Source organism: Typopeltis vanoorti, chromosome 10 (genome assembly GCF_054136105.1).
Source record: "Typopeltis vanoorti isolate ZY-2024b chromosome 10, IOZ_Tvanoo_1.0, whole genome shotgun sequence".
NCBI classification, from domain to species: domain Eukaryota; kingdom Metazoa; phylum Arthropoda; class Arachnida; order Uropygi; family Thelyphonidae; genus Typopeltis; species Typopeltis vanoorti.
Window position 1 is genome coordinate 120,899,702 of NC_143558.1, and position 24,269 is coordinate 120,923,970.

At 38.8% G+C, this 24,269-nt stretch overlaps 1 protein-coding gene across 1 annotated transcript in view; it reads left to right on the forward strand.

The window, feature by feature from the left end:
• Dhc64C (dynein heavy chain, cytoplasmic) overlaps positions 1–24,269 on the forward strand; it is a 1,087,706-nt gene that overhangs the window by 1,041,926 nt on the left and 21,511 nt on the right. Inside the window, exon 88 of the mRNA XM_090398628.1 lies at positions 3,542–3,605. Within this exon, the coding sequence (XP_090254754.1) occupies positions 3,542–3,605 (64 nt within the window). The remainder of the gene's footprint in view (positions 1–3,541; positions 3,606–24,269) is intronic.

Here is a 24,269-nt window from a genome sequence, read left to right on the forward strand (position 1 = left end):
GAGCCTGTCAGATAGATATACAGGGGAATTATTGTATAGGACAATGGAAGAATGAGAGAAAACCACTAAGGTCATATGAGTAAGGAAGTAAGAAGGAAATTTTTTGCATGGCAGGTGGTGATTGAGTGGAATGCATCACTGAAGTAAGTAGTGAGTGCTCCAATACTGAATGTCTTCAAGGCATGTAATGGTAATTATTATGGTATGTGAGTATTCATCTTCTCACGATGAGTCTTCAAACGCATTGAAAGTGATACTATTGGTATTACTTTCAATACAATATCAACATCATTACTGATGAAATAATAAAGAATCAGGAAAAATCAGCAGAATGGAGTTATCAGTTTAATATAGAGAATATATTCTTTTAGGGTTGGGGGAAAGGAGTGAATTAAGAGGTCACCACTAAAAGTTGTATAAGTGTGTTGAGCAAAGAAGTAAGAAGTGTATTCCCCCCCCCCCCCCCAGAGAGGAGTAAATGCATTACTCTGAATAAAAGGTGTAGGAAATGCAGGGGGAACTTCTCGATGTTTTTCTGATCCCATTGAGAAGTTTCCCCTGCATTTCCTACACCTTTTGTGGTCTGAAGATTATAATTTTCAGTTATTCTCAGTATTTAGTAATATTAAGGTTTAGATATTAAGGAGTAAAGTTATATGTTCTCTTATTTTGAGAATTCTTTTACACCTCAAATTATTCCTGAAGAGCTACCACATAAGCACTATTAATAATGACCTATCTCAGCTTCATATCATCTGCAAACAGCTGAATATCTCCCTGCAGTCCATTGACAATGTCATTGATATAAAGGTTAAGCAATACAGGTCCCAGATACTGAGCTCAGTGGGACCAACTTGTAGCCTTCTTCTTCCATCAGCCAATCTCCAATCCAATTCACTAACCTGGTATCTGAATCCATGTGCTGTAACTTAAATATTAGTTTATCATGTGACACACTGTCAAATACCTTTTTAAAATCCAAATGGCAATATATGCCTTTCCCTCAACTGCTCTTTTTTTTACTTTATTATAAAAGGCAGTTAGATTACTAAAACTCGAGTGCTTCTTAACAAATCCATGTTAACTGCTACAGATAACATTACTCTCATCTGCCCAATGCCATATACAATCTGTCACTAATTTCTCCAAAATCTTAACAACCACAGAAGAAATACAAACTGGTCTATAGTTTAACATCACCCTTTATGCAGTGATGCACTATCTTATCCTTCTTCCACTCCTTGGATACCTTTCCCATAGCCAGACTCTTTTTGAGAAACAAAGTCTACAGAGCTGTCATTTCCTTAATACGTTCTCTTTAAACATCCTATCTAGTCCTATTGCTTTATTGCCATCCAGAGCACTTAGTATTTGAAACACTCTCCTCTTGCAATTCCAAACCTTGAACCCTTCCGATCCCTCTAGTAATAAAACCTCATTTCCATGAATTACCCCAATAAAGTGATCATTAAACAACTTCATCGGTCACTCTTCTTCCATTTTCATCTAACACTGTCATTATTTACTAATCATTTCTCCTCCTACTGGCCACAAAACAAAAGAATTCCTTCAGATTCGGATTTTCCTTGGATCTCAGGGCTAATCTCTTCTTGTATTCAAGTTGTGCATATTCCTTACTTCTAGTCACTTTCCTGGCCTGATTCTTGTATTCCTCATGCATCTGCTCTCTACCCTTCTCATATTTTTTCCATAACCTTTTTTCACCTGCAACTCTTGTTTGATATTATTAGTCTTCCACTTTACAACAAATCATGTTCTCTTTTTTTCACTCAAGATATATGACTTGCCATGGCTGCTAAATAAATATTTCTGGACTAGTTCCCATACACTTCTGATATCTTTGCTCTTCCAATTCTTCCACCCATGGAACTTCCCCAAACTGATTTCTAAGATTGTTATTAATTGCTTTATAATTCTTTTCTTCTTGAAAATTCTACATGTCTACATATCCTCTCTCCCAAGTACATGTCTATATAGTCACTCTCTCCATTTGGATAAAGGGATGACATTCTTTACAATCATCTCCTCTGATGCTCAGACCAAATCCAACTTTTGAGCCTTGTGTTCCTTCTTCTGCATGTTGCCTGAAGTTTTTGTCCCTCAAGAATTCCAGAAAATCCATTCCCTTACTACTACATGCTGTTTCCTCTTTCTATTTTATACTGCTATAGTTATAATCTCCCATAATGATCACTCATTTTGCATTTGCTAAATTCACCTGATTAAACATTTCCTGCTTTTCAAATTCTATATCTCCTGTCCTGTCCAATAATAATAATAGTATACTTTCAAAACTACTAGTGCCATTTCCCTCCATATCCTCTTCTCTGAGAGGACACAATTCATTATATATCATAAGCAGTACTCCACCACTGTGTTTGTCCTTTCTATCCTGCTGAAATATACCCATTTACTTCTATTTCTTTTGGTATATCATCTTCCATCAACCATGTTTAACTGATCCTACTGGCATTTGTATAAAGAAACATCAATGCATTTTCAGTAATACTATTTCTATTATTATCCCTCCAGACTCTATCTGACTCTGCATAACACCATACATTCCCCCATCCTCCTAGTGTATATTCCCACAAGAGGCTATCCCTACTTCCATCCACTCTAATAACTCTAGTTTCCCAGCACTAATACTCACTTGCTCTGAGAACAACATTCTCTCCAGATGCTTACATCCTTCCTTAGTCAGATGCAGTCTGTCTCTTGCATACAGCTCATTTCTATCCTCAAATGCTCTCCTAACACCCATATAATTCAAGCCTCTCTTTTGACACATTCTCACTATCATGCTATTTGTTATTGATGCTCTTCTCCTCAACTCTGCATTATCATATATAAGTAACATGTTTGCTATCTTCTTGCTTACATTTTTCTGCTCTACAACCTCAAGCATAAACTTCAAATCTCTTCCTACCCAATTCACACTACCTCTCAGACCATTTGTACCCTCCATCACAATAATCTCATCCACTCTTTCACCCCACTTAATGCCATAGTCACACTATCATTATTCTTCCAGGCAAGTACTTCTCTAACATGCACTCCATGAATTAATTTCTTTATATACCTATTCTCATAATCCCCACAACGAACAGCAACAGTATTTGCACATTTTATTTGTTTGTATTATAGTAAACAAAACTTTAACTTACATGAAATGGATAAATTTTGTTCAGCAGTTTTAAAATGTTTACTGCTGGGAGTATTGCATCCTTGATATTCTGACCAAAACAAAATTAGCTGAACTCTTTTTTTCACCCTGTATTCTCATAGATAATAATGTTACAAACAGTGGTTTCATGAATAAAAGTACCATTCCTTGAATGGGTACTTTTATTCCAGGATGAATGTTCAATTTATTACTTAAAAAATGAAAGTGCCTAAACAGTTAATTTTGCTGTAGATTTTAAAAAATGGATCTCTAAATGCCTTATGAAACATGTTTATTATAACATTTAATTCATGTTTTATTTTTTATCATTATTTGCTTCTATCTTCCTTTCAGGTAAAAATTGCTGATTCTGAGGAAGAAGATTTGCCAATGGATGAATGTAGTTTTGGAGTTACTGGTATGTTTAGTGTTCAATTCTATCCATTCAAAATATTACTTAGATCAATAAATCAATTACAATTTCAAATTCATATGAGTATTTAGGCTTAGTTGCTCATAATTGAATTTAATGGAATCAATATAACACTAAAATAGTTAAACAAATAGGTTTAATCATTTTGATATTTCATCTCTGTGACAGATCTTCAGAAATACAATATTAAAATTAATAACACACAACAATAAGCAGAAGAAATTAGGCTATTTTAAGTCTAAAGTTCAATGAGGGGTCTAGACTTAACTATTGGGCATGAGGCCTAAGAATTAAAGTTTCTCAAATCTTGGGAGGTTTAACACAACTTTATGTATATAGATTAGCCTAGTTTTTTTAAAAAAAAAAAATCTGCTGCTGATTCTAAAAAAGAGTCAAATTTGTACATGCCATTATTAAGCATAGTTGTTTTTTTTCCTCCCATCTGTTCCTGTATGAGGTATCCAAGATGTGGTCAGCTAGACCATGCTTTGTATCTCTTGCATAGATCAGACGGACTGACTGACCATAGTTGTGGCAGTGAATGTATTTATTATATTCACCAAGCTGGATATTGGCAGATTATCCGTTTTGACCATACTATAAGTTGCAAGGACAAGGAACATTGAAAACACCTGGAACACAGAGGGAGGAAGTAAATCCTTAGGAGAGCAGACAAGTGAAACTAGCTTCAAATGAGATTTGAATGCAGTGCAGAGGTAATATTTTTTTAAAGTTCTGACTATTTTTTCTCAGGTTTCCCAGATATAAGAAAATAGTAATAGCATTACTGCAGTCTGCTTGTTGAGCGAGATGTAAGGAAATGAGTGGAAAAGCTGATTTGCTGATCTTTTTGGCATTGACTATTGGACACAAAGGTCTGGTGAATGAAGGAGAGTTGAGCTGTAAGAGAACCCTGAGAAAAACATAGGTTGGAGGCTCTGCTGACAAGGGTTTTGATGGCAGCATATTGTTGACTCCTCCATGTGAAGCAAGCACCTGTTCGTGGTGGAAGGGACCCCCCCCCCCCAAGTCATGGTACCAGTCCTTTTCATTCTTTTTTTCCTTTGCTTCACATATTCTTCACTCTATTTCTTCTGAGTCTTTTTTTACTATTCTATCTTCCAGGCTACCATCACTGGAATCCAATGCCATGATTGCTGTGAAGTTCAACCTGAGGATATCCAAAAAGGGATACCCTAGTAGTCTTGCACTGCTTTGGCAAGACAGACAGTCCTGGATGGCCCACACAGGATCAGTTGACTAGTTAGTTTGCCTGTAAGAGCTAAGGGTGTTGCAGTAAGTCTCCTTCCTCATGGTCCAGGGACAGGGCCCAAGTCTTGTTGTAGCACTCGTATGGCATCCAAGGTAGACCTGGCATTCCACTCTTGAGTGCAGTCATTACTTGCAGAAGAGTTGGTGTCCATGTGTGGCTCTGATGCTGAATAAAAAACCTCTTGAGAATAAGGTTCATCCTGAATTGTTTCAGGGACCCTAACAAAGTCCCAAGTAATGACATCATTGTTACATCTTTTAATAGCAGAAGTAAGAAACAAAAGATGTGACACCATTATAAATGTACCAGTTTTTCTAATAATCTGTGCATCAGGTGAAAAGCCAATAGCAAAAATGTCACCCTACTTTATTCAGAAGGGTTTAGAAGGCCTGGCATGTTCCACCAAAACAGTTAAGAAACTGTATTTTGGTAATGTCCTTGTAGAAACACTGTGTCAACAACATTCCGAAAAACTACTTGGAGCAACCTCAATGGATAGAATACCAGTAACAGCTACACTCTATAAAACACACAATACCTGTAGAACAGTGATCTCAGAATTGGATCTCCTTGATGTTCCTGGTAAGGAGATATGTTCAAAGCTGAAAGATCAGAGGATGACAGGTATGAGGCACAACCTGATCCATAGGTCAACTGGTTCCAACCAGAAATATCACCCTTACTTTTGATACTCCTAAGCCTCTGACATGTCTCAACTGTCCTGTTGGACTGTATATCTCTGGAATATATTTTCCATTCTTGTAAAATTTAATACTGAAGCTGTTAGCTAAACACTTATCAGTGAAGTATATAACAGATTGTATTTTCATGCAGCATTTCCAAAAACATCATCCTGATTTCCACTCTATCCAAATTGCTAAACTGCCAAAGAAGAATAAGATACAGCTTGGGACATGTTTTGTAGATACCCTATGACAACAAACTTAATAGCATTTGAACATGTTCATGCCAATGAACGTTATATGAGACATCAGAGTCAAAAACAATCCTAGATCCAATTTACATCATCAGTTAATCTAACTTCCAATGCTAAAACTGTATGGGATAAAATGGGATTGAAATAAGGTTGAGAAGTTTCTGGCATTGGTAGCACAACTTGACCAAAAGTTATAGGCATTAATGAGATGTGGTTTACCAAGGAAGATCTGGTCATAGGAATAGAATGCATGGGATATAGTGTCGTCAGAGAGGACAAAAGAAATAGTACAGGGAGAGGGTTTTGCTAATGATAGCAGAGGAATTAAAGCCAAAAAAGAATATAAGTACATCAGGGGAACAGGGATTCAGAGTGCAGTTATTTGAGGCTGTCTGGTGTGAGATAGAGACCAACAGGGTTAAATATGTAATTGACAACTTCTAATAACCATGAGATGAATGGGAGAATGTAGATGGTATGCACTCAAAAATTAGCATGATAAATACAGGTCAAGTAATTATAATAGTGAATTTCAACTATGATGACATTGATTAGCAGGGACAAATGCTGGTCTTGAAATTCACGCTTGCTCTTGTTATCATTCAGGGAGTGAGAGGTGTGATTGAAGTCTAATTAGCTGAATAATGAATTACTGACGATTTAAAACTATATATTTAGAAATTTATGTACATTTAATCATACAAATACAACATTTATTTTACAAATGATATTCTATCTTTTTCAATTTAGCTGACCTACTTGAATACAAATTCTTTATGAACTGGTCAATAATGTCGTCATAAAAGTTGGTTTTAACTTAATTTTCCCAAGCAACACATACATACTTGTAAAGGCTGGCTGAAGCTCAGTGGCTAGAGCTACTTTGACTGCGTGTGGCCTGTGTTTAAGCAACAGAGTGAGATGACATGAAGGGAGTGGAAATGGCTATGCATGCACATGAAATCACAGTGCTGCAGCAAGGACCTGGAAGTTCTCACAACCGAGCAAGCCAAGGTAGCTTTGACTAGATGAGCAAGCATTGGCCTTTGATACACAACGCAAAGCTCAATTATTGCCGCACAAGCTTAAGACGTCTTCTGTCTACAAAAATAAAAGTCTAAATGGAATGCTTATAAATGCATGCATTTATTAACAAATAAATATTACTTCTTTCTCAAGTAATGAGATTGCTCAGCAAGCATGGAGAATTCGCCCTGGTTGATTAGGAGGAATGGTCACAGGCAGAGAAGGAAATTTAATTTATACAACTGCTGAGAGATAATTGCTTGAGGCAACATATAATGGAAGGGATACAAGGTCCAAGAGCTAGATCTGATCATTGCATCAGAGAACTTAACACTAACCAATCTAGCTACACTGCCTCTGTTTTGAGAAAGTAATCATGTAGTCTTGACTTTGGAACTTGTCAGACAAGCAGAATTTTCTCTTAAGTAGTATAAACTACAAAGTGAGTGATTATCACAAGCTGAGGAGACAACTTTCAGCAGAGCAATAGCATAAGAATTTGGGAGAGAGACGTTGGTGCATGGGAGGTGGTCAAGGGATGTTTGAAGAAAGCACTATCTGAATGTATACCTAGAGTCAGAAGGATAAATCAGGTAGGAGTTAGATGGATGAATAGCTTCATTAAGCAGGAGTTGCAGACAAAATTGTGCAGGGATTATAAAGAAAAAGGTGATCAGCATTCTCATGAGCAGTATAAGACATAGGCAAGAAGAATGACCAGTATGGAAAGGAAGATCACATCTAATTATGAAAAAAGCTAGCTGATGAGGTCAAAAGAAACCCTAAGGATTTATTTCATTATGTGGCAAGTAAAAGGAAGAATTACTAATGGAAGGATGACTTTAAAAAGTGCAGATGTGACGTTGACTGATAGAAGAAGTGCTTAAAATATTGCAGAACCTCAATACGAACATAACTATGGGATTTGATGGCATATTGGCCCATATATTACGAGAATGTGCAAGGGAATTATCAGCTCCACTGATCAAGTTGTTTATTTTAAGCCTCAGTAGTGAGAAGGTGCCAGTGGAGTGAAAAGAAGGCAAAATAGTCCTCTTGTGGTAATTGAAGTGGTAAATTATAGGCCAATCAACATCTGAGGAATTATTGGAGAAATTGGTTCAAGACTGAATTCAGGACTAGGCGGATAGGAATATGATCCTCTATAAGAGACAACATGGTTTTGTGAAGGGTGGGTCTTCCCTTGGTAATCTGCATACTTTTTATAATCAAGTGACAATGCAGTTGGATAAGGGAAATGGCTACTCAGTGATATTGCTAGACTTTGCAAAAGCATTTCACAAGATTTCACATAGAACTCTATTGCATTAATTGGAGCAAATAGAGATGGATATGAATCTGGTTATTTGGGTTAGAAGGCAGCTGATGGACAGATATTAAATTAAAGAGTAGTTTATGGAGGAGTTGAGCCCAGCAGAAGGCAAGTAACCAGTGGTGTACTACAGAGCTCAGTATTTTGTCCTCTGTTTAATAAATTTAGTTTAATCCTTTATCCAAGTGTGAGCAAACAAAGTTTGCGCCTGAAAGTATCTTCAGGACTGGGTTAAGGTGGTACACACCAGGGCAACTCGTTGCAAAGGTGGAGCAAGCTACCAACACTCCTATCTCAGTATCTCCTATAATGCAAAACACATCTCCTTGCGGATATGTCTAATGTTATGCATTAAGGGAAGGGCCACTACCCAGACTAGTTTCGACCTTTATTGAGGTAGAATGGGAGTTCATGTCTCTCATCATTGGCCTTTGGAGAATAAAGCATGCTGAGGATCAGCAGACAGTAAAAGAGTTGTATGATATAAAATAGAGTAGGATAGTAGGAGGTAAAAAGAGGCCTCAGTCAACCTGTTTAGCCTTATTGGCTAATTGGTCTGTAACATATAATCTCAATTTACCTGTTCAGAAAAGGTTAAACATAGACTTTTGTCTCTAGTTCTCATATTATTTTATCTAAAGTAATGATTTACTCCAGTATTAATGGAAGTTCTTTTTATGTTACTAAATATAATATCCTTATTTTTATTCCAGGTATATATATATATATATATATTTTTTTTTTTTTTTTTTTTTTTTTTTTTTTTTTTTTTTAACAGGATATAAATAATAGGACTTGTTTAAATATTTATTTTAAATCTAAAATAACGGGACTTAAGGTCCGGTAAGTAGGAATGAATAGGAACTTACTGAGGAACTCGTATACCTGGTACCACTGGGACTTAGAATGGGGAAGATACTGGCCCGGGAGATGCCGCTCACGAGGAGCAGCACCGCCTCGCAGTAAGCCTTCGCCGCCCGGGTTCTCAGCTCTCCCCCCCTTGTTTGGAGTAAAGAGACCGTGCCAGCGAAAGCTTTGTGGCTAGGGGAAACAGAGTGGTTATTCTTTTTCCTGGGGTGGGGGGGATGGTGGGTTTTTTTTTTGGGTTCTAAAGAGATATACAGGGCTTGATGCGTCCCTGTATAAGAAAGCATATTGTCGGTGGTTTGCAGTATTGATTCACAAATTTAAAGTCTCCTAGTAAGTGCCTTTCTTGTGCAAGAAATTTGTGTAAGTAGAAAAAGAAACCTTTTCTTATTCTTGCATACATTAAATTTGCGTCTCGTACCTGGGATTTTTTCCGTACTTTCCAGATGTGATATTTTAGTACATTGATTAGGAAGATAGTGAACTTTTGGGTTTTTTGGACTGGTGGCGGGAATTGTAGTCGTACTACCTCTTCTACTGTCAGCATGGGGATTCCCAATGCTGTGCTGAGTCTCCGCCAGATGCGTTGGGCTGGTGGGCAAAAATAAAAGAAGTGGTCCACCGTTTCCACGTCCCGGCAGACATCGCAGAATGGGTCGCAGGGGTTAGGTACATACCGGGATTTCACCTGTTTCACCGGGAGCCGCCCGTAGGCTATTCTCCAGGCTAGATCCCGATGAAAAGGCTGTCCCCAGCTATTTTTGATGTTTCTGAAGAGAATTTCATTATTTGTACTAAGATTGGGTGTATCACGCCTGGAAAGTTGGAAGAAATCCCAGTATACTGCTTTGGGTTTGTGTGTGAGGATTGCTATTCCTCTGTCTCTGAGTGTTGTGATCGATTTCACTACTGTACGGTACCACTTGGGCACCCCCCTTGCGCGGGGTCCAGCATAGTCCGTGATCCCAAAGAGGGGGAGGAAAAGTCCTATAAAATATCTAATTAGTAGGCCAGAAATGTGGTTGGAGTTTAAGGCCTTCCGTACGGTTTTGAACGTGTTTGCTTGTAGCAAGCTTCTGTGATCGGGCAGAGCATAACCCCCTTCTTCCTGTTTGAGTTGTAGATATTCTTTCTTTACTTCGCGTTTTCTCCCATTCCAGAAGAAATCCAGGAGTTCTTTTGATAATTTATTTTCTTGTGCCAGTGTGATGCCTGTGATATTGACAGTGTGCATCAACATTGGGGTGACGATTGTTTTTATTACTGTCGCTCTGCCATAAAAGGAGAAGAAGGTTGGTTTGAACAGCCTTATCCTTTCCCTGCTTGTCTCCTGCAATTTTTGGATTGGTAGTGCTAGGGTGTCTGAAAAGGGCACGCCTAGTATAGTTAGAGGCTGTGTCTGTAGCGTTAAACCGTAGGGAAGTCCAGTGCTATGGAAATTTCCGAAACTTTTGATTTGGGTTTTTTGTGCGTTAACGCGAAGACCACTGACTATGCTGAATTTTTGCAGCGTGTGCAGATAGATATAGATGGACTCAGAGTCTCTGAGTGTAGCCACTACATCGTCTGCATATGCCACTATTTTGCATTGTCTGGAGCCTTGGGGAAGTGGAATACCGTTAATTGCGGGGGTGTTATCAATTCTTTTGATTAGGGGTTCTAGTACTAGGGAGAAGAGGAGGGGGCTTAGCGGGCAGCCTTGCCTAACCCCTCTCTTTATGCGGATTGGTTCTGTTAGAAACCCATTAATAGATAGTTGGGTCGTGGCTTCCGCATACATGTTTTTAATTGTACGCCGAAGTCTCGGGCCCACGCCTGTTTTTAGTAGGATGTTCTGCAAGTACTTGTGGTTGACGCTGTCAAACGCTTTCTCCAGGTCGGTGGAGAGAAGTGCCAGGGGGTATTTTTTCTCTTTGGCCAGTTTGATCAAGTCTCTTAACAAAAAGAGATTGAATTCCATAGATCTACCAGGGATCCCATAGACCTGTGAGCTTGTTATTATTTTTTCGATACCACCCTTAAGGCGCGTGCAGATAATTTTTGCAAAAATCTTGTAGTCTACGATGGTTAGGGAGATTGGACGCCAGTTATTCGACAAAGTCCGATCTCGGTCTTTCTTGGGGATAAAGATGGTGTGGCTCTTAACGAATTCCTCGGGGATGTTTCCCGAAGTGAGGAATTCGTTAAAGATGTTTATTAACGCTGCCAATGCAAATTCCCAGATAGATCTATAGAATTCTATCCCCAGTCCGTCTGGCCCTGGGGTCTTCTTTGTTTTCATCATTCTGTACGTGGCCTTTAATTCGGCTGCAGTTATCGGCCTGTCCTGCAGGGCACTAAGATGATCGGGAAAACGTGTTGCGTCCCACTCACTGAAGTCATCCGTGCCCTGACGGTCAGAGAAGATACCGATATACTGCTGATGAAAGTGACCGAGTATTTCGTGGGTTGAGCGTAAAATCTGGCCCTTCTCCTCGATCTGGTGAACCGTTTTCTCATCATTAGCCGCCACCCGTTGTTGGTTGTAGAATGCGGCGGAAGGTGTTTCCAAATGTCTGAGATAGAGTCTCGTTCGAAAGTCGAGGTCCTCGACTCTACTCTGCCGCTCTTGCTGCAGTTCTATTTCTACTTGTCTGATGAGATCTCCGCAGGGAACTCCGCTCCGTTCGTTTGTCCGGTACCAGCCGAGTTCCCTGTAGAGATCCCTCAGCCGTTTGCGTTTTTGGTAGGCCCTTTCGCGTCCACATTTTTGGAACAGTTCCCTAGCCTGCCTCTTGAAGGTCAGCCAGTTTTCCCAGTCCCAGTTGGTGTTTGTCCATCCGTCACAGAGGTTCTGTAGCTGGTCGCTGAAAAGACTGGGGAAGGTAGGAGGGAGCCTCCAAGGACCTCTGGCTGTTTCCATCACCTCTGGGAGCATGATTTTTAGTATGACCATCTTGTGGTCGGTTGTCAAGTTATGCACTGCGGTGTGACGTATCCTCTGAACATATTGTTCCAGGTTTTGGGACACGTACACCCTGTCTAGTCTTGTCGATATCTGGCCGCGGCCCCACGTAGTTTCTACTTTGGCGGGGTTATTCCGCCTCCAGATATCGACGAGGTCAAAATTTATACAGCATCGATTTAAAGCGGCAATGCCGCCAGTTCCGTTGTTTGCGTTCCCGCCTATTTTGTCTAGACGTGTGTCTTCCACACAGTTCCAGTCTCCTGCAACTATTAGGTGTTCTGCTCCCAGGAGATAGTTTTCAAGGGCAGAGAAGAAACCACTTCTGTGGTATGGATTGTTCGGGGCGTAAACTGCAGCAAGTCGGATGGTACGGCCACCGTACTTCCAGTCCACCGTTACTAGGCGTCCTGTGGCGTCTTTTTTGGACGTTGAAGAACCCCCCCCGCGATTGGGGGGCGAATTAGTATCCCCACCCCTCGCGAGTGAGCGTCCCCGAAGCACCAGTAGCTGGTGACCGGATAGCTTCTTGAGAAGTTCTCCACGTCCCAATGCTTATAGAAATGGGTTTCTTGTATCAGGAGGATATTAATTTTGTGTGTTAACATTAGCCTCCAGACAGCGCTTTGCGCAAAGGGGTTGCGTAGTCCGTTAGTGTTTAAAGTTGCGATTTTAACTTCCATGTTGGTGTTAGAATGAGGGGGGGGCGTTATCTGGTGTTTGTTTTATGAAACCCCGGTTCTGGTTCCTCGTCAGAGCTGGTTGCACTTTGAGCATCCGAGACAATGACAAGCCTGTCTGTAGAGTCCCTGTCTTCGTCAGAGTCCATTTCGTGGACTTGGGGTTGTGCCAATTGATCCATTACTGGGGGTAGGCTCTCTAACATTGTAACGTCATTGTCGAGGGGCTTTGCGCCTATTGTTCGACGTTGACCTGTGGTCTCTGTTTCGTCCTCCGATGACATCATGCTGCTTTGTTTCGCTTTTTTCTTTTCCTGTGATTCCGTTTCTCTTGCGCGCTTTGTTGGGGCGCTGGGTGTGACCTCTTCCTCTTTCCTGCAAGCTTCATGGTTTGCCACATTGATGCTGGTGATGTTCTGTGTGTGGCAGCTTGCCTTGGGTATCTTTGGGGTTTTCGTTTCCGTTGCTGCTTCCTTTTCAGCCTGCTGGCCGAGCTCCGGAAAATCGCTCCTTGATATTTTCTCAGGGTTCCCGATGGGCGTTGCCCTAATCGGTGTTATGGTCCCTCCTGTTGCTTCTGAGTGTGTCTTGTACGGACATGTGTCCAATTTGTGGGTCAGAGCCCCACACTTAATACAGGGTTCTGTACAGCTTTCCATTTTATGCTTTGACGATTTGCAATTTCTGCATTGTATTCGAGGGCAATCTGCCCCAAGGTGTTCCTCCGAATTACATCTAAAGCACCTTTTTTTCACACCTGGGTAGTTCACCATTACCCTCGTTCCCCCCAAAAAAACAAAATTGGGGACTTCTTTTTTCATGTCAATCTGGATTTCAACATCTCCTGTTTTCCATCCTTTATAGTCTGCATACTCCATTGCTTTAATCTCGTGAATTTCCCCCCATTGGCTAAAGAATTTCTTGACTTCAGGTTCGTTCTCTAGGTATTCTAGTGGAAACCTGGTTATTTTTAGCGTTTTTCGTAGGCTCCCTACTAGAAACGGTCTGATTGTTTGTCCACAACAAATGAAACCCTCTAATAATTTCTTTTTTGTTTGTTCGCTTTTGACCACTATTTGAAATCTATTGTTCCCATAAGGTATAAAACCGTATATATTTTCAGCCCCTACTGTTTCGATTAGAGCTCTCGCTAACGCCCGCTGATCTACGGGCTTCGTGAGCTCGATACCGAGCGTCCTAGTTCTAGGCAAAAAATGCGACATGGTTACAGAAATTCCTGACTACTGGGTGTAGAAAGGGAATGTAAGGGAGGGCAAAATCGAGGAACGTTGGGCGTTCCTCGCCGCAAACAAAGCGATACCAGAATAGACGGATAAAACAGGCAATAAAAAGAAAAAAAAGGTCTTACCAAAGCTGGGGAACTACTGCGGAATCTGAGCATGGAGCTCTCTTTTCAGGCCGTTGAAACTGGATCTTCTTGAGAGGTAGACGTCTGCCTTCGGCCGGAGCCTTACTCGGGGGTCCTCGGGAACTGTCTCTGGAATCCGCTGCGTTCTGCCGATGTCGATATTGAGGTCTCTTCAGTGGGAGCCAGGCCCAAGTGGAGATATCAGGCAGAAGCATTAGCAGGTCATCTCTACCTATAGGAATTGCCAATTGGTGTGCCACCCTTTTTTAATAATTTACTCTGGATTTAGAGAAAGATGTTGAAAGTTTATTTTTCACTTGGTTAGAGTATAATAAATTTAGTTTAATCCTTTATCCAAGTGTGAGCAAACAAAGTTTGCGCCTGAAAGTATCTTCAGGACTGGGTTAAGGTGGTACACACCAGGGCAACTCGTTGCAAAGGTGGAGCAAGCTACCAACACTCCTATCTCAGTATCTCCTATAATGCAAAACACATCTCCTTGCGGATATGTCTAATGTTATGCATTAAGGGAAGGGCCACTACCCAGACTAGTTTCGACCTTTATTGAGGTCTCTTCAGTGGGAGCCAGGCCCAAGTGGAGATATCAGGCAGAAGCATTAGCAGTTATGCATTAAGGGAACATATCCGCAAGGAGATGTGTTTTGCATTATAGGAGATACTGAGATAGGAGTGTTGGTAGCTTGCTCCACCTTTGCAACGAGTTGCCCTGGTGTGTACCACCTTAACCCAGTCCTGAAGATACTTTCAGGCGCAAACTTTGTTTGCTCACACTTGGATAAAGGATTACTCTAAATTTATTATACTCTAACCAAGTGAAAAATAAACTTTCAACATCTTTCTCTAAATCCAGAGTAAATTATTAAAAAAGGGTGGCACACCAATTGGCAATTCCTATAGGTAGAGATGACCTGCTAATACTTCTGCCTGATATCTCCACTTGGGCCTGGCTCCCACTGAAGAGACCTCAATAAAGGTCGAAACTAGTCTGGGTAGTGGCCCTTCCCTTAATGCATAACATTAGACATATCCGCAAGGAGATGTGTTTTGCATTATAGGAGATACTGAGATAGGACTGTTGGTAGCTTGCTCCACCTTTGCAACGAGTTGCCCTGGTGTGTACCACCTTAACCCAGTCCTGAAGATACTTTCAGGTGCAAACTTTGTTTGCTCACACTTGGATAAAGGATTAAACTAAATTTATTATACTCTAACCAAGTGAAAAATAAACTTTCAACATTTGTCCTCTGTTGTTTCATTTGTACGAGCATATCAATGCTATAGGAAATGATTTGACAGGAAATATTCAGTTGTTTGCTGACGATGCTATACTAGGAAGAGAAATGGTAAATGAAGGTGATGCAGAGATCCTGCAGGAAGATTTAAATAGACTGGCAGTATGTGACCAAGTGTAAGGTGATGCATTTTTGAAGAGATCAGAAGCCACATACTATATTGATGGAACTGCAGGAGACTGATGAAGCCAAGAACTTGGATATGATTGTAGACCGAGAGTTGAAGTTTAGAGGGCATATTGTGAAGGTGACCAAAACAACACACCAGATTATGTGGTGATTCTAGTGGTAAGACTTATACGTTGGTTAGACATAACTGGTAATTAATTTACGGAATTAACAACGCATATAAAGTAAATTAATTAAAGATAACTTTAATGAATCACTTCTATATTTCGACAATGTCACATTGTCATCTTCAGGAACATAAAGATATGGTATGTGCACTACAGGAACTAACAAAGCAAATGAGGAAGAAATTAAGACACTAATTTTGTTCCTAAAGTCCTAATGGTGCCCTCTTGCGGGCTAATTTGGTAGTCTTGGCCGTTGGGCTGAAGTTCTCATAATGAAAGTCTCCCAAATTTGGGGCAGTTTCATTATGAGAACTTCAGCCCAACGGCCAAGACTACCAAATTAGCCCGCAAGAGGGCACCATTAGGACTTTAGGAACAAAATTAGTGTCTTAATTTCTTCCTCATTTGCTTTGTTAGTTCCTGTAGTGCACATACCATATCTTTATGTTCCTGAAGGTGACATTGTCGAAATATAGAAGTGATTCATTAAAGTTATCTTTAATTAATTTACTTTATATGCGTTGTTAATTCCGTAAATTAATTACCAGTTAGATTATGTGGTGGTTGAAGAACACACTAACATTCAGGGGATAGACAGATTATTTTACCCCTGTATAAGGTTTTAATAAGGCCACATTGGAGTGCTGTGCTCAGATCTCTACTTGATTCCATGTTGATGAAGTGGAGAGGATCCAGAGGCTTGTGACAAATATTGTGTCAGGTTTGTGGAATGCATGCTATGAGAATAGATGGTCTGTAGGCTTCAAAAATTAGATGATAGATGAGCGAAAATTAGGTAACAAAGAGGAGACATGATAGAAACATTTAAGTTATTGAAAGAGGGTTATAGAATTCACACTGAAGACTTTTTAGCACATGTCAAGAAGGGAGAGAACAAGGAGTTGCCAATGGAAGTTGTATAAGAGTGTGGTTAGCAAGGGTGTTAGAACTAGAGTTTTTGCTTGGAGGGTAGTGAATGGGTGGAATGGATTGCCAGAGGTGGTTGTGGATGCTTCAGCAGTGAATGAATTTAAGGAGAAGTATGATAAGTATTGTGTGAATGATGGCTAGTCTGTGATTAAATGGATATTTCACGATGAGTCTTCTGATTCCAAAGAGATATCTGTATAATAATTATAAAAAAATCTGGAAGACGATAGGTAGATATAGAATGCACTGATTGTCTGCCTTAACATAATGGATAATATATTGTTGATCCAAAAGCTATTGCAGACACTTATGGAGAAAACTTTGCCAGAATCTCAGCAACAGTTTCTTAACCACTATTTCTCTTGTTGCTCTTTTAATATCAAAAACTCAGGAAGATATGAAACTGTTGCTGAGATTCTGGCAAAGTTTTTTCTCTAAGTGCCTGCGATAGAACATGATGGAAAGTATTTCATCATCTCATAATGGATATTACCAGGGTCTACTGCACTAGGATGAGACAGATAAAGGGCCCCTTCTTAACAAATGACTTGATTGCAGAGCACTATCCCCTTGAGGATAACTCAAAAGGGTGTTTTTTCTGTCTCATCAAAAGCATTCTTTAGAGCTCCTTAACAAATAACTGATTGTAGAGTACTATCCCTTTGAGGATAGCTCAAAAGAGTGCTTTTTCTGTTTCATCCTGGTGCAGTAGACCCTGGTAATATCCATTATGAGATGATGAAATACTTTCCATGATGTTCTATGGATTTTTTCACCTACTGTACAACAGAATATTTACAGAAGAAGAGTTTTTTCAGACTCTTGGCATAGATCAACTGTCGTTGATATCCCAAAACCAGGCAAGGATCCAGTACAGACTAACAATTATCATCCAATTTTTCTGACTAGCTGCATTTGTAAGATTTGGGGAAAAAATATTAAACAGAGGGCTTCTCTGGGAAAGGAAAAAAAAAAAAAAGAAAACTTATTTCCAACACACACAATGTGACTTTCATAGACACCAATCAACCTTGGATCATTTTTGGTCTGTTTAGAAATGTATAAGAGACGCTTTCCTGAAACAAGAACATATGGGTTCGGTGTTCTTCGACATGAAAAAATCTTATGACACACCCTGGAGCTATGGCATATTAAAAGACATAAGACATATTTAATATGATAGGACACCTTCCTATTTTTATTAAAAATTTCCTATCTAATTCAGTCCTCCAAGTCCAAGTAGGAAGCACATTATCTTGGCCATATCATCAATAAAAGGGAGTTTCTAAAAGCTCTGTCTTAAATGCGATCCCCTTCACTATTCAAATAAATTTAATTACTGACAGCTCCAGAAGCAATCAGTCATGTGTCTTCATTGGCTCTTTGTCATTTTAGGTTTTCTGCAGAAAAAACTGTACGCTTCTGCCAGAAATGCACTCTTCACCCTGATCCAAGGATGGGACAAATTATTATCCCAGTACCACCTGAAGCCAAGTTCTTGGGACTCATCTTTGACAGAAAGCTAACATTCTTTACATGCATTTGTCCTCTTCAAGAAAAGTGCAGAAAAATATTGAATATCCTCTGCACTCTATTTTCTACAGAATGGAGTGCTGATTGATGTTCCTTTGCTTTGGTCCTTTTTGCACATCACCCACACAGTCTTTATGTTGAAGCAAATGAACCGGCTCTGTCACCTAGATGGAAACTGTTGTCTCTTAATTATGCCCTAAAGATCCCAGATCATCCTACATGAACTAGTCTCTTTTCTCTGTGTTGAGAAGCTCAATATCACATGTCTGACTGCCATGCATCCTTTTGGTATTCGTGTTAAAGAGACTGTGCAAGCTGTTGGCATGAATGTTGACAACATTGCCTACATGAAACATAACAGCATCTCTCCATGGCAGACTTGTACCTGATTCTGTAACCTCTCAATTTGTCAACTGCAGCAGTCCCATCATCTGTCTACCTTCAATTGTTTTAGTGCATATAGAGCAGCCACTCTGATTTCTTGCTTATCTATACTGATGGTTCAAGATAAGAGCTCTCTGTTGCTGTGTTTCTTAACATTACTGTCTCCAATCAGATCCCACTTGATTACAGTAATTATACAGCAAAGTTACATACCATTCAACTTGCACTTATGCATATAAAAGAGAGCTGCTACCAAAACAGTTTAATAATTTATAAAGACTCTTTAAGTTCTTTATAGGCTATCTCTCTCTCCAATGTATAATTCACAACCAGTGCTTATTGAGATGTTACAAGTTTTATACACTGAAGACCCTCAATTTTGATTAAGGTCTTCAGTTGTGCTGGAATTCTCAGCCACATTGGAAATGGCACCCCAGATGCAGCTGCTAGATCACTTCATTCTTTTTCAACAGTTATATACTGACTACACACAGTTTTTAAAATCAAAGTTAATTGTCCAGTGCCAATACTCCTGGCAGGAAGCACTGACAAACTGCATGAGAAATGCAACACTTATATCACATTAGTCATATTCTGATGAAGTGCCGACACTTAACACGAGAGTTGAATGACATTTTTACTTATCTGGCCAAGCTCTATACGCTCAAGCACGTGTTATCAGACTCAGACAAATTGCATGACATTTTTCAATTTTTACAATGAATTAATTTATTCAAACACATTTGATTATAAATCAGTTAATTCTTCTTCTCCCTTCTACGTATTAGGCCTACTGGACTGTTACAGAGCTATCTTAAGCTCTTCTAAGTCGTATCCTGTAGATATTAAACCTTGTACATACATTTTATTTTCATTTATCTTCTTATAACTATTTTACTTCCTCTTATAACTTTTTAATATGTTTAATATATATACAATAGATACACTATTTCTTGTACATATACTTTATATGTTACTCCTTATAACTTTTAATACCTGGGATATTAAAAGCATTTTAATTGCATATTAATGCAAATTAAAATGATGGAGATTTTAATTTGCATATTAATGCAAATTAAAGCGATCTCCAGGATGTACAAAAGGAGGGGAAACTACCGGCACACAGGAGGAAAAAGTCTGCATTCACTCATTAGTACTTATAATATTATAAATTTTTGGTGATCAGAATGGGATATGTCAATGAAAATCAGCACAAATTAATTTAATGATGTTGGCCTTAGGAAACTAAAATATGCTACAAGATTTCATTAGTCCAGTGATTGATAACTGATTTAAATGTAATTTTATATTTGTCAACATGTCATCACACCGTATACATAAGTGTACTAATACACTTTATGATTATGCCATAATTAATTATTAATATTGTAATGTGTTAATAATTAATTAATTAATAATTATTACTTAATTTTTAATTAATGCATTACAAAATAACCAGGGTGTTCCGTTGTAGGAAAAGTTCGGGAAACGCTGCAATAGAGCTTGCACTTAATTCCATCAGATAGCATCATTACAAAAAGTGCAGAATATATTTAGACTCACAAAAACCTCTTAAGGCAGTGTGAAGTCCAGAGCTACAGAAGCATCCAGTGCTCTCTTGAATCCAACACCTCTTTCAGTTATGGTAGCTACACTTTGATGTATACTTCTGTTGGATTCCATTACATTTTAGAATTAAGAAAAATGAGGCAACAGCTAGGTCAGCTCTTTTTCTCACACTTTCACCATCTGCCTGTCCCATACACTGACTGTTCAGACATGTGGTAGTCAGTGTATGAGTAGTCATCATACTCAGTATAACTATCACTGGTAGTTATCATGAAATAGAGACTAATAATGAGCACTACCAATTTAAGCCTGAAATCGTAGTCTATCTTACACAGGGTTTCAAAGGGATGAAGTTGTACTTGCTCTTCTCTACATCAATCATAGTCATCCCACCCACTCCTTCCTTCTGTGGAGTAATAACATGCCTGAATGTGTGAGTTTTGTAATGTTGGACTCCCTTTCATCATATTTTAATGGACTGTCTGCATTTAATGAATGAGCACAATTATTTTAGCCATATTCATAATCTTTCAAAGCCCCATCCAACTTCACAGATGTTTTTTTAACAGCTAGCATCTCTTACCATACATAGATCATTTAGATTGTTTTATTTATAGTGTTGTTTCTTGTATTATACCCTATTAATGCCTTTCTTGGTTTTTTATTGATTGTTTCACAACTAATTTTTATATACCTGTTTTTGTATACCTTTCTTTTTAGAAATGCATTTATATGCATTGTTATCCATATCTGTTTATTTTATATTTTATTATTTTTTTCACCTGTATGCTGCTATGATTATTTACTAGTGCAGTATCAGACATGTAGTCAGTGTATGAGTAGTCATCATGGTTCCATTATAAAATTCCATGATATATTCCATATAATAGCCAACCAAACCAAAGCTTATAGATCAGGGAGTGACAGGCATGAGGTGCATCCTGATACATAGGGATGGTCACCTGGTTCTGACCAGGTGATTGAACATTAATTGAACATTACAATTTACTTTTGATACACTTAAGCCTCCAGCATCCTGTAAAAGCAGGGTATCTATCTGAACTCTCTTGTTAGACTGTACATCCCTACTGAGATGCTTTAAATGTCAGAAATATTGGCATGCCCAAACTGCCTGTCATGAATCTACTACCACATCGGGCAGAGGTGGTAGTAGATTCCTTGCTCTACAAAGAAAGCCAAATATGTAAACTGTCAGGGAGATGATCCAGCTTACTTCCATGCATGTCAGAAATAACAAGATGAAAAAGAAATAAAGATTAAAACAAAACTTATCTGGATGCAAAAGTGAAGTTAGCCACCACTACGCTTCCCCCGAGATCCTCTTATGAGAGAGTGTATGTTAAGAGAATGTCAACAGCAACTCAAACTCATTTGTCTATTCCACTACCTGATAATTTCACCATACCTGAATTTTATGATCATGAATGCTTCTCTGTAGATCACATCAGTCACATAATCTGTGGTCTCACTCCAGAAACAATTTCAAAAATGGTCCCATTCAAAAAACCGCATGTCAGAAAAATGATGGCAAGGAAATCACTTAAAGATAAACCATCAGATATCCATGCAGAAAAAAATGAATACTTCAGTGTCCACTGAAAGTAAACTTACCAGATGATTCTCACTCATTAGGGAACCATCAACATCTTAGAAATCAGACAAGTCTACAAAACCAAAACAATAGGAGAATTCCTATTGTGGAACTATTGTGAATCTCGCCAGAATATTGATGATATCAAAATTTTGCTGCAGAAACAGAAGCCTTTCTGTTTCTGTCGCAGGAAACATTTAAAAACCCAGTGAGTACCCTACCTTAATGAATTTCACTGTTGTATGCAAGGACAGAACTGGAGATGGTCCTGCTCACGGAGTAGCTGTCATAGTGGGTACTCATATTCCTTTTTATCATGTGTAGCTTAATACTTCTCTGGAAGCAGTAGCAATTTGTATGCAAGGACAGAACTGGAGATGGTCCTGCTCACAGAGTAGCTGTCATAGTGGGCACTCATATTCCTTTTTATCATGTGTAGCTTAATACTTCTCTGGAAGCAGTAGCAATTTGCCTGTCTATGGGATTTGTTATTACAGTGTGTTCAATTTATTGACTACACTGTGCTGAATTAAATAAAATTGATATTAATAGCCTTATCTTGCAACTGCCTGAGCCCATACTTATGGACTTTAATGGACACAACACTCTGTGAGGTAGTGCCAACACAAATGGACGAGGTTGTATCATTGAACAAATCCTTGACAATAGTGATCTCTCCATTTTAAATAATAGACTCAATACTTTCTTTCATATGCCTATCTGTTGATATTCAGCAATAGGTCTTACAATCTGCCATTTTTCCACAAAGCAATCAATTTTCTGCACAGTTATTTGCACAATGTCTTCACAGGAACCTTGTTCTCATACACGAATATCCATGTGGAAAATGCACCATGCATTTTGCAAGATGGAATACTTTTTTCCAGATATTGAAATCCAGAGCACCAAACAGCCAAAAAAAAAAAAAAAAATACAGCATGGGATATATTTCATAAATACCCTACACTATTAAATTGAATAGCCTTTTAAATGTACTCAGTCCAGTGCATGTTATGTGCAATGTCAGAATTAAAACCAATCTTGAATCCAATGTACATAATCAATTAATCACACAATCAGTGCAAAAATTTTATGGGATAAAATCTGAAAATGAAAAGTTGACATAGAACACACCTTTTGTTCTACCTTAGAACATGATGTGTTGTTACTCATCCAAAAGCTATTGCAGACACTTTTTGGAGAAAAGAAAAGTTTGCCAGAAACTCAGCAACAGCTTCATATTCTCTTGAATTTTTAATATTGAAAGATTACAAGAGAAACAGTGGCTAATTTTGAGCCATATGATCAGCCATTTGTTATGAAGAAACTAAAAAGATCTGTTTTATTGTCTCACCCCAGCACAGTCGGTCATGATTCCATCCATTATGAAATAATAAAACATCTTCTATGGATCTCTTTCTCTTTCTATACAATAGAACACTTGTTAGAGGAAGAGTTTCTGGATTTTTGGCATAAATCAGTTGTCATTACAATCCAAAACCAGGAAAGGATCCAACACAAGTAAACAATTGTCGAATGTTGCTCTAGCTAGCCACTTTTATAAGATATTAGACAAAATAGGTAATGCCAGATTTCTCTGGTATTTAGAAGCCAACAGTTTTCTTTCCAATACACAGTGTGGCTCTCTTAGACCTCACTTAATTTTGGACCATTTGGTTCATTTAAAACTTGTATAACAGATGCATTCCCAAAACAAGAACATCCTTGTGTTATTCAGATGTATGCTATTGCAGCTATATCATCAAGAAAGGGTTGTTCCCCAAGACTCTATCTTAAGTATGACATGTTTTTGCTATCAAAGTTAACTCAATCACTGAACAGCTTCCTCTCACTGTAGGCAATGCTCTGTATGTTGATGTCTTCACAATTTGCTCTCACTTTCGTAACATGAGTGTAATTGAAAGAGAACTTCAGCAAGCAATTGATCATTTCTCTCCATGGGCTCATAGTAATGGGTTCAGGTTTTCTGCAGAAAAAAAGTCTGTGTTTATTTCTGCTGAAAACACATGCTTCACCCAGATTCTGAATTAAAAGGGGACAAACTGTTATTTGTCCCCTTAAAGCAACATGAGCCAAGTTCTTGAGACTCATCTTTGACAGAAAACTTAATTCCTTGCACACATTTGGCAACTAAGCGAAAAGTGCAAGAGAGCAATGAATCTCCTTCGTACTCTGTCCTCTACTGAATGGGGTGTGGATTGATCTTCATTGCTTTGTCTTTATCAGATTCTTATATGTTCAAAGCTGGATTATGGTTCTTAATTCTGCTGTTCTGCAAGGCAGAATAGCCTGCGATGGTTGAATCCCATCCATCATCAGAGTATATGTATAGCTATTGGTGCCTTTTGCACATCACCCATTCAGTCTTTATGTTGAAGTAAATGAAACTGACTCTATCACTTAGATTGAAAGAATGGTCTCTTAACTATATCCTTAAAATAGTCTCTTCCAGAGTATTCTACATGGACCAGTCTGTTTTCCCTATGCTTTGGCATGAATGTTAACAATTATCTGCACCAAACATAACATCGTTCCTCCATGGCATGTTTAAACTCCCTCCTG